At 55.6% G+C, this 10,568-nt stretch overlaps 2 protein-coding genes across 7 annotated transcripts in view; one reads left to right on the forward strand and one right to left on the reverse strand.

The window, feature by feature from the left end:
* Positions 1-2,614: 2,614 nt before the first annotated feature.
* On the forward strand, positions 2,615-4,841 carry QRFP (pyroglutamylated RFamide peptide). Its single transcript, XM_008642205.2, has one exon. It carries the CDS (start codon positions 2,615-2,617, stop codon positions 2,999-3,001), a length of 387 nt encoding a protein of 128 aa, XP_008640427.1. The 3' UTR covers positions 3,002-4,841.
* Positions 4,842-8,033: 3,192 nt separating this feature from the next.
* Positions 8,034-10,568, reverse strand: part of ABL1 (ABL proto-oncogene 1, non-receptor tyrosine kinase) — a 78,906-nt gene continuing 76,371 nt past the window's right edge. For 4 of the 6 annotated variants that reach the window (XM_017745580.1, XM_017745579.1, XM_017745581.1 and 1 more), the window contains one exon: positions 8,034-10,539. In XM_017745580.1, the coding sequence (XP_017601069.1) occupies positions 10,007-10,539 (533 nt within the window). In that variant the 3' untranslated portion in view covers positions 8,034-10,006. The remainder of the gene's footprint in view (positions 10,540-10,568) is intronic. The other 2 variants (XM_008642206.2, XM_008642214.2) reach the window with 2 other exon arrangements.

A 10,568-nucleotide genomic window follows, 5' to 3' on the forward strand; every position in this document is an offset into this window, starting at 1 on the left:
GACCCTTCCATGCTGTTCTGCTGTGCCAGGGAGGGAACATTGTACGTTGGTTTGTTGGTAGCACACCCTTGTGTAACTGCCCGTGTCACCCGGGACCCCCAGAGACTTTGTTTTGACTTGCACGAGAGGTATTTGATCCATGCCAAGATGCAGGATTTCCCAGGATTATTCCCAAGAGCTCACACATTGCCCCATGGCCCCAAATCAGGTTAAACCCATCCATGGTGACACCTCCCTGGAAAGGGGTGGGCAGGGGTGACCGGGGGTCTGGGATATGGCCATGAACCTTCCCAGAGAAGCCCTGGGCCAGGCTGTGGTGTGTAGCAGTGCTGTGAAGTCTAGGTTATGTGTGAGTGTGTCCAACGCTGTACATGTGGACTTTCTAAACTCCTTAATAAAAGGATCTCATCGTTACCCACCGTGTGACAGCCGTGCCCACGGCACAGCGCGGGGACACGGCCAGAGGGACCTGCTGTGGTGACAGCAAAGGGAGTGACAGCGGGTCACTGCAGCTCCTCGCTGCGCTGGGTGATGGCTCCTTCCCCGTGCCAGGCTCATGGCATGGCATCCCTGGGAACTTGCCCACCACGCTGAAACCGCTCTGCAAAACAAGAGCTGGGGAGACCCAGGGAGCAGAGGAGGCTTCTCAGGGCTCCAGCCCAAACCCAGGCCCTGCGGGACCTCGGGGTGGCCCTAGGGCTGGGACTGGGAGGGTGGCAGGTGTCTGTGCCAAGGGGACCTGCTCCCTGCTCCAGTGGACAGAGCACCGAGTGATGCCCCCAGGCCCTTCCAGCTGCCCCGGCTCCAGGCTGTTATTTTCCATTCAGTTTTACCTCCCCTCCACAGCATTAATCACCAAGGAGCAGGAACGAAGGGCCTGGAATGCTGCCTCTTCCCAGGCACCCCAGGCACCCTAAGGTGTGCTCAGGGGAGTTCAGGGATGCCATGGCCCCTCATCTGCCCCATGTCACAGCCTGGCAGGAGCCCCTTTCCTGACAGAGGGTGTCACATCCCACTCTGCCACAGCCCAGGACAGACCTGGAGGGGACAGAAAGGTGCATTGGGGACCATGTCCCAGCACTGGTGGCTGCATGCGTTGACCAGAGAGGGTGGGAGCACTTGGGCATGTCCATGTGGGGCCAGGCTCTGGGTGGGTTTGGGGGTGCAGGGGTCTCCAGTGGTGCCTATGCACCCATCACACACACTTATGTGTGGGACCCCCAACAGCCGCACACAAGGACACATCAGCCAGATGAGGGGGACACACTTGGGCCCCCAGACAAGACCCTCCCTCCCGGCAGCATCCCTGACAACTGCCAGGGACACAAGGCCAGCTCCCAGCTGCTCCTCCAAATGAGGCAGCAAACGAAGGCGGCGCATTAATGAGCGGCGTTGCCGCACTCCCATTGTGGCAGCTGCCCCCCACACCCCCGCCCCCATTTAATGGCCCAAAGGTGGGCTGCCACTCATCTGGACGCAGGGTGGACAGAGAGGTGCCAGGGCTGGCAGCACCAGCCAGTGCGGAGGAGCAGAGGTGAGTGACCGGTGACCGTGTGTCTGTCTGTCTGTCTGTCCCTGCTTTACACCCCTGCCTCGATGGGCAGCACAGCCAGGAGGAGGCAAAGGCTGGTGGGAAGCAGCTGGGGACCCACCGGCACCCCCAGACCCCAGGACGGGACTCAGCAATTTGGCTCCACGACGGGCAAAGGGGTGCAAAAAGGAGAGAGCAGAACAGAGGCAAGGTGTGAAAAAGGTGGGGAGTGAAGCCCAAAGCGAAGCCTCCAGGCTCAGGGGTGTTGGGAAGGGCAGGCAGGGGCTTGAGTGCACCTGGGTCTGGTGCAGGAGAGAGAAACAGCCCCCTCAAGTCAGCATAGAGCAAACACCCTGGCCCCCAGCACCTGCAGCAGCTTTTAAGGCAATACCTCCAGATAATAGTAGTAGTAATAATAATAATAATAATAATACAACCCGTTTCCTCTTTCTGAGCCTTTGTGGGAGGAGGAAGGGAGGCAGAGCAGCCCTCCCCCTGCTGAAGGTCACCCCCGCCTGTGGCACTGCACGAGGCTCAGGACTTCACTCCCTTCTGCTCTGCTCAGACCCCTCTGCCAGGGCAGCTCCGAGCCCCATAAAGCAGAGGGATGTCGAGCCCCTTCCTCTGCCTCTGTGTCACCCGGGCAGGACCCGCTCGTGGGGACGATCAGGGCGATGCTCCCGCGGTGCCTCCAAGCGGAGCGGGCAGCTCCGGAGCCCATCGCCCTGCCCGGCTCTCAGCCCCCTCAGCCCCCAGCCCAGCGCTCGGCAGCGAACCAGCGGAGCAGCTGCAAGGCTGGAGCGTGTGAGCACGGACTTGCTGCCGATGTAGGGCAGCGGGGGTCCAGGAGGCAGGGGGGAGCTCAGGCCCCCAGCAGCCCCGCTGGTGCTGGGTGCTGGTGTGGAGGCTGCAGAAGGAGCAGTGGGTGCCTGGGGGGCTCTGGCAGGGGCGGCAGGGCTGGTTTGGGGGTGCCGCAGCAGGGATGGGGAACTGCCGAGGGCAGCCCGTGCTGCGGCCTCAGCCGCTGCTCGAGGATGTTCGGTGCTTCACTGACATTCCTTCCCCTTCCTGTGCTTCCCCCAGATGAGAGCGCCCTACTCGCTGTCCTGCCTCTTCCTCCTGAGCCTGGGAGCCTGCTTCCCTCCCGGCGAGCGGTGGGAGCCGGGAGACCCCGGGGAAGGGGCTCTGCTCGGTCCCGGCTGGCAAACGGCGGCGGAGGGCCGGGGTCCCGGCTGGAGGGCAGGGGCAAAGCGGAGGCGAAGCGAGGAGCTGGACGCGCTGCTGAGCATCGCCGGGGAGCTGCGGGGATACGGCACGGCCGGGGCCGGGCAGCGGCCGGGCAGGCGGGGGGACCCCGAGCTGCTGCCCGTCGGAGGGGAGAAGCGCAGCGGCACCCTGGGGAACCTGGCCGAGGAGATCAACGGCTACAACAGGAAAAAAGGGGGCTTCACCTTCCGCTTCGGGAGATGAGAGCTTGGACTCGATTCCCCACGTCCTGCGGGTCACCCCGTCCCGTCCTTCCCTTCCGTCTCACCTAGGTTTGCTCGGACAAAAGGATATCGGGGGGCTTTGCTGCTGGGGTTGCCTTGGGGAGGGGGGACGCTGCGTTTGCTCCACTCCCAGCTCTGCTCTAGATCTCCCATCCCTGTTCCCAACCGATGCAATGGAGGAAGACGAGGGTGCCTTAAAGAGAAATCACCAAATCCCTTCCCTGGTCACACACAGCTCTTGTTGGGGCACAGGGAAAGGGCCCAGTGCTGGGTCTCCAGTGCTGCAGAGCTGGCAGAGAGCAGGGATGGCACACGGGCATGGGCAGAGGAGGGTGGCACAACGGGATGGGCAGTAGGGCCGGGCAGCAAGGCTGGAGGGTTACAGCAGGATAGTCCTGGTGGTGACAGTCCCCAGGGAGTGCCTGTAGTCCAGGGCCAGCTGTCAGGGAGGAGAGGGTCCCTCAGAGCTCTCCACCCTGTGGCTGCTCTCCTGCCTATTAAGGAAAAGTCCCTCCAGCAGCAAATTCTGCTTAGTGTCAAATGCCTCTTACACGAGGCAGCTCCTGCCTGCAAAACCAGGGCAGAGCAGCGGGGTTCGAGAAAATCTTGTCCTTAACAACCCCTGGTGCGCGCACAGAAAGCTGCCCTGGCATCGCCAGTCCTGCCACAGCCCCACCTCCCTGCTCATGCCCCGAGCCCCAAACTCCTCACCCGGGTGAGACAGTGATGGCCAGCCTTCAACGTCCTTGTCACATCACCCCGGCTCCTGCCTGACAGCCTGGCCCTTCCTAATGCCTTCCTGGTCTCATTACCACCTATTCCCAGCTGTAGCTACTGCAGAACTTGAAGTAGGACTGACCTTCAGCAGTAGAACTTCAGAAGGACTGAAACAAGGACTTCTGCACCTACTGGGGCCACTGAGAGGTGCTCGGTGGGTGTCCAGTCACCAGTGGTGCAGCTTTGGGAATCATTAGCCCCAAAAGCCAGCACAGTCACAGTAGCACAGAAGAGCCCCACTGCCCAGCCGCTGCCTTCCCCTCCTTTGGGCAGATTTAGCTCTGCCAATGCTGGTTTTTCTCTGTGCCTGCCAGAGGTACCAGCAGTTAGAGCTCTAACTACCTGCTGCAGGCACTAATGGCAACTTACACACTGAGCCACTGCTGGTATTTCATTGCAGGCACAAAAATGAGCCAGGAGATGATTTGCAAGCGCTAAATTGCACCCTCAAAAATCAGAGACCGTGGCAGGATTTGGTTGGGGGAGTAAAAAGATAAAAAAACCCCTTAAATCAGGCTGCAAGAGGTGCATTGTAATATCCATCAAGCAGACAGACCACTTAATGCAGTGCTGCGTGAGTTGTTCTGGCAGCAGGAGCAGTGACTGAGGCTGAACGGAGGAGCTGGGACCCAGGGGAAAACAGTTGTGGGGCAGCAGGTCCAGGGAGGAGCGATGGATGCACAGGACCAGGCTCATCAGAGCAGTGCAGAACGGGAGGGACTCCAGGTTTGCAGGGACACAGACAGTGGCAGGATTTGGCCTTCACACGAGGACGGCGCCGGCTGCGAAGGTGAGGAAGGGCATTTCCTGCCCCTGCATCCCTGCTGCCCTGACCGTCTCACACTGGGGAGCACAGCAGCGACCGACGGCACTCAGGGTGGCTGAGCCCACGCCAGCCCCCACCCCAGGCACCCCCGAACCCACCTGCATCCCTCTCAATTCCCACCCCACCGAAGGCCCCCTGTTTGGATCGGGACGCAGGCGCCACGCTCGCATCACACAGCGGAGACGGAGCTTTATCGATGTTTCTACGGCAACGGCTTCCCCCCACCCCCCTTTCTTTTGAGTGTTCAAACCATCAATAAACACGCACTGATCAATTTTACCCTGCGCTGGAGTCAGGGGGAGGGCTGGAAGGGAGGAAGGGGGAAGAGTTTTGGAGTAACTCTGGGTCAGTGAGGGCTGGTAAATCCCTGGCTTTGCTGTGATGGATCATTGCAGGGGAGAGTGGCACTGACTGCTGCAGAAAGGGAAAGGAAACCTGCTGGGCAATGCTGTGGCTGCGGGGATGCCTGGGCTCTTGCACTCAAGTCCAGGAGAGGAACAGGCTCAGAAGAGCCTCATAAAAGCACACACATAACGAGGCTTTGATTGATGTGCAATAACGTCGGTAGAACTCACTGAAAATTGGAGCACTTACCTGGCAGGTGGGACAGTTGGGCTCAGCCCCCACGCCTCAGGGCTCCTTGATGCCACCAGGGCAGTGCCATCACCCTCTGCACCCTCTGTCTGGAAAGGGGCTCCTGCCAGGCTGTGACGTGGGGCAGGTGAGGGGCCATGGCATCCCTGAACTCCCCTGAGCACACCTTAGGGTGCCTGGGAAGAGGCAGCATTCCAGGCTCTTGATCCCTGCTCCTTGGTGATTAATAGTGGGGAGGGGAAGTAAAAGTGAATGGAAAGTAACAGCCTGGAGCCTGGGGGTGTGTCTGGGAGGAAGGAGGGGGAACATGCCAAGAACCCCTGCACACTGGCCACGGTATCTGCCACCCAGCTCCCACAGGAAGCTACACCCCTTCCCAGTTCCTCTCCTCCTGAGGAAGGGAGCAGCTCCCGAGGGGACCCTGAACACCTTTGAGAGGCAGAGAGCTCACAACCCGCCCTCACACCAACCCCTAAGGAGCTGGATCAACCAGGGCCTGGATTCCTCTACACGCGGCCAGTGCACCGAGACAGCGGGAGCCGATGCAGACATTGCTATCACTGCTGAGACTCTCCGCTAACCTTCCCTGCCCAGGCACAGCCCTCAGCCCTGCCCTGGCCTCTGCTCATCTGTTCCGCTCCCGTGGGCTGCCTCTCCCCTTTCCTCCCCCCGGGCAGACCTGCAGCACTACAAACACACACAACGGGAACAGCGAATCTCAGAAACCCAAAGGATGCTCTGCAGAAGAAGAGCCCGGTTTAATTGTGTCCAAGGGACTCATGAAGAGGCTCTGTGTATCATAACTGGGTCATGCAGGCTCCAGGAGCACAGGTGGGACCTTTACCAGCAGAATTGATGGTAGGACAAAGAAAGAACCCTCAACAGGGGGGCGATTGCTGGGAAAACATTCAGCATGGCCTGGTTTGCAGGTCAGCTTTCGGCTGAGCTGGATCTACCACTGAGCACTGAGCAGCACTGCCAGGCAGGACAGCTCTGAGCCCGGCCTCAACACTGAAATGACTGAGGGCTGTCCCTCACCCACAATGTTAGGAGCACTGGCACAGCCAAGGCATCAGGACTGACCAGGAATCGATCCAGGAGCATCATTCTCAGCATCCCACCCAGGCCAGGTCTCATCCTCAGCAAGGAGTGTGTCCCACTGTGCTGCCAGTCCCCTTTTAGATGCACAGGTGATGACAGGAGCCCTCTCCTCAGAGATGACACTGTGCTTAGGTGTATTTTCCTCTCTTTTCAATTGTGGAAGGATGAATGTGAGCCAAGGAAGAGTCTGTGGGCTGTCCCTGACCATCCCAGGTGACAGGCAGTGGTCTGGCACATCTGAACACACCACTGGCCCAGCCAGGCTGCCATGCCAGCCTGACCATAAAAACATGGGGTTTGTAAGAAGAGTGAGCATAAAACACTGACCAAATTTTACACCTTGTGACAAACAACTTCTCAACAAAAGGCAAGATGACATTAAAGGAAAACGTAAAACAGTGAACATTGTAATTTCAACGACACAAAACCCAAAACAAAACCACAAACACAGCTATTTTTCCCTCAGAGCACTCTCACTTTCAAGCTCAATAGCCTTGAAAATTGGAGCAATCAAACTGTTAAATGCATCGATCTGTTAAATCAACTCCTACTGTACTCAGCTAAATTTAGCCTTTAATCCCCCGTCTCTTACTCCCAACACCACAGATCTGGGGGCTTTCCGCAGCCAGGTCAACCGGCCTCTGCCTTCCCACGACACCATGCACCAGCCCCTAAGCCAGCAGAGATGCAGATCATCAGGAGTGGTCGCACTTAGGGGCAGCTTAAGCTTCTCCATCTTACCTCAGCCCACAGCTGCTCACCACATTGAAGTTTGGACACTGACCTTTGCCAGGGTGCTGGTCACCATCCCACCCAGACCTCGCAGTGCTGCGGCTCCGCTCCCTGCAGACCTCTTTGCTGTGCCTGCGCCTTGCCAAGTGCAGGCCATGAATGGTGTTTATACTCACCAGTGCACCCTCATGCTTCTCCTTCACCTTCTTCAGCCTCACCAAAAGCAGCCCAATGCAGTTGCTGTCACAGGAGGCCAGGGTTTCTCATGAGCATTGTTCCCCCAGCCCAGGAGTGAGCAGATCCCAGTGCCAGGCCCCACAGATTGCACCATAGACTTACTGAGGGAATTAGAAATGGGAAGAACTGGGTTATAACCCTAAAACATCACTGTGGAATGGTGGGACCTCGGGCACACCACGCACTGTCACCCGCCGTTGTTTCCTTCTCATCCTTTCTTTAGTCTTTAGCATCTTCATTAATCAAGGCAGTGGCTCATTTTAGAGGCTGCTCAGTACCTGGAAACATCCCTCCTTCATAATTTAGAGCCTTCAGCCAGAAAGGCTGAAAGGAAACAGAAAATAAGAATGGGCAACCAGACATGAGGGAGGGAACTGTATGAGGAGAGAAACTCATGGGTCATTTCATAGCAGAGGAAGAGGTAAACACAACAGCAGCTGAATTGCAGAATACAAACCATTAACAGAGGAAAAGTTCCACCAAATCTCTTGATTTAAATCTCCTTGAAGACAACAGCAAAGTCTTTGATTCAAAAGAGGTGATGACACAGTCTTTACTCTGTGCATCTCTTTTCTCTCCTGACTTTTCAGAGCCAGATCAAAAGAACATGGAAAAGGGCTGCTGGCCTGGCTCTGACCATCCCACTGGGCTGAACCCCCCGATCAGGGAACTCCTGGTTTTGGAGGCAAAGTCTAAGGGAAGTCAGCTGGGTTGGGAAAGTCTCACTAACAGACAAACACAAGTCTTCTTCAACATTGATTTATTTTTAAATATACTACGCAAGAGAGACTGGAATAAAAAACAAATCAAAAAAAATGGAAAATAGAGAAAGAGAGAAGAAAGAATTGAAGTCGTGTACAGAAACAATCTGTACTGGACTAAATTAAAGGGGAAACGACCCCCTTAAGTATCACAGAGATGAAGGACAGAGCTATTTACACACTGTAAAAAAGACAAGTCTACAAAAGTGTGTAATAACGAGATACAAATGTATAATATAGTGGCACAATATGTTATCAAAGTAAAAACAGTACCTCCAGGAAAGAGACAATTCAAGGGTTGGGTTTTTTCTTACGTTTTTAAAGGCAGCCTGTGGCAGAAGTGTGTATTTTCTTTTGAACATTTGTCACGTGTCATGTCATGGCTGTTTGTGAGGGCGAGAAGTGGCGTGAACACACACGAGTGAACTACTAGAAATCATATACAAAACAAACAGTTCCAAAGAGAACAGCATAAAATACAATTGAAGGCAATTAGTGTTTAAGATACACAAGAGGGGTCACAAGTTACAGGGGAACAGAAAATGGAAAATGTGTTTTTCTCATGTTTGGAACTGTTAAGAGGAGTTAAATTGCACTGTTAATAGCCCTAAACCTTGTTCTTTCACTATTGTCATGAGTCACAGTTAGTTCCCAGCATTAATTGGGAAGGTCACAAGACCTTGGCAAGGAAGGCCAGGAGTCTTGCTGTCAGCATGTTGTGGCAGTTTCCTTGGGAGATGCACCCCAGAGAAGTGTCTGCAGTCTTCACAGATCCTTTTTTGATGCTGGATGGAACCATGCTGGCATGAAGGTAGAAATGCTTTTAACCCAAGTACTGGCACTGGAGCTCCTCCCGGGGGGTTCCAGTGGCACAGAAAGGCAGGCACCACAACCCCTCAAAGCACAGGGCTCTGCAGGAGGGCTGAGGCCAGGCTCCATCTCCCTTCACAAAACAAAAAGTTGGAAATTCAACCGGAGACACAGCAGTTCCCACCCACTGTGATGTGCAGGCTCAGCCAGAACAGCTGCTGGAGGCACAGCTGTGTGCTCCAACAGAGCCCAACCCATCCCTTCCCACTGCCACCCTCCCAGCCGCCCAAGCTCTGCACCCCCACCCCAAACACCAGCCCCATCAGTGTCAGACATCACGAGAGTGCCACAGCACATCCTCCTCCAGGCCTTCTCCAGGCCTGTTCTGCTGCCGAGGGAGCTCTGCAAACAGGCTCCTGGGCTGTGACATCCAACACTGTGAGCCCAAGCAATCCACTGGAGCTGAAGAACATTGAGAAACTACTGAAAACACAGAAATGAAGGGTAGCAGGTGGAATCAGAGGAAGAATTTGGGCAATCATCACTTGTAGCATTCTGTCATTAAAAAAACCTTACATTAATAATTTTTCCCCCTTCCCTCCCAAGCACCAAATCTGTTGCATTAGTGTCAGGCAAATGTCAGACTTGGGCCAGGGCCATGTGCTGGGCAAACTCTCCCAAGAAATACAGTGGGTATATTGCTATCCAAACACTCATCCTCATGTATAGGGGGGCAGAAGGAGGGGACAAAAAAGCAGTACAAAGTCCTCCTGAGGAGGATGGCATCTCAGTGTCCACCAGTCTGGCTTCAGTCTTAACAGTCTGTCCAGAACAATAAAATATTAATAAAAAGGCATGATGTGACATCAGCATTTAGACTCGTAGTCCACAAGGCAAGAACTCCACAGATAAGACGATTACAATTATATGAAACACAGGGAATCTGAGTTCAGAGGGTGGGAAATGCCTCCTGAACACAGCCCTGCCCTTGGGAGCTGGGGTGTCCATTCACAGTCTGTGTCCCTGGCACAGCCCTAACCTGAACGCCCTGCTCCTTTGTCAGTCCACACGTTACTCTCTCCACAGTCGGCTTTGGCCCATTACAATTGATTGATTCACTTGTTTTGTTTTTCAGCCCGGTTTCTTGCTACCTCTGAACAATGTCGCTGATTTCTTTCACTGAGCTGAGCAGTTTGCTAAAGTCCTGGGTGGCCGCAGGGCCGCTGCCAGCGGTCGCTGGGCAGATCTGAAGCTCCCGTAGGTTGTTCTCCAGCTTATTGATGGCCTCCCGAAAGGCAAATTTGTTCCTCATCTGCTGAATGGAGTCCACGTAGCTCACGCAGAAGGTGTAGAGGTTCTTGCCAGCCTCCAGGACGGCGCTGTGGCTGGCCATTTGCTCAGAGTTCTTGCTGATGGCGAGCCGTAGAGCCTCGGTGCTTTCCAGCACCACCCCTTTGGTGATGGTGCCACTGGCAATCCTCTCTGGGGGCTGCCGGGTTTTCCGCAGAGAGACCCTGGTGGATATGAGGGGGATGAAGGCTGTGGATGACGCCTGGTCCCCACCTGGGGCAGAGGGTACGGATGAGGAAGAGGCAGCTGGGGTTGCCGTGCTCAGCAGCAGCTTTGTAGAGGACTGTGGCTTTGGTACAGAGGGGATCCCCAGCTTTTTCACACCTTCCCCTGACTGGTTTGGCTTTCCACCACACACT

Source organism: Corvus brachyrhynchos, unplaced genomic scaffold, assembly GCF_000691975.1.
Source record: "Corvus brachyrhynchos isolate BGI_N302 unplaced genomic scaffold, ASM69197v1 scaffold59, whole genome shotgun sequence".
Taxonomy (NCBI): Eukaryota; Metazoa; Chordata; class Aves; order Passeriformes; family Corvidae; genus Corvus; species Corvus brachyrhynchos.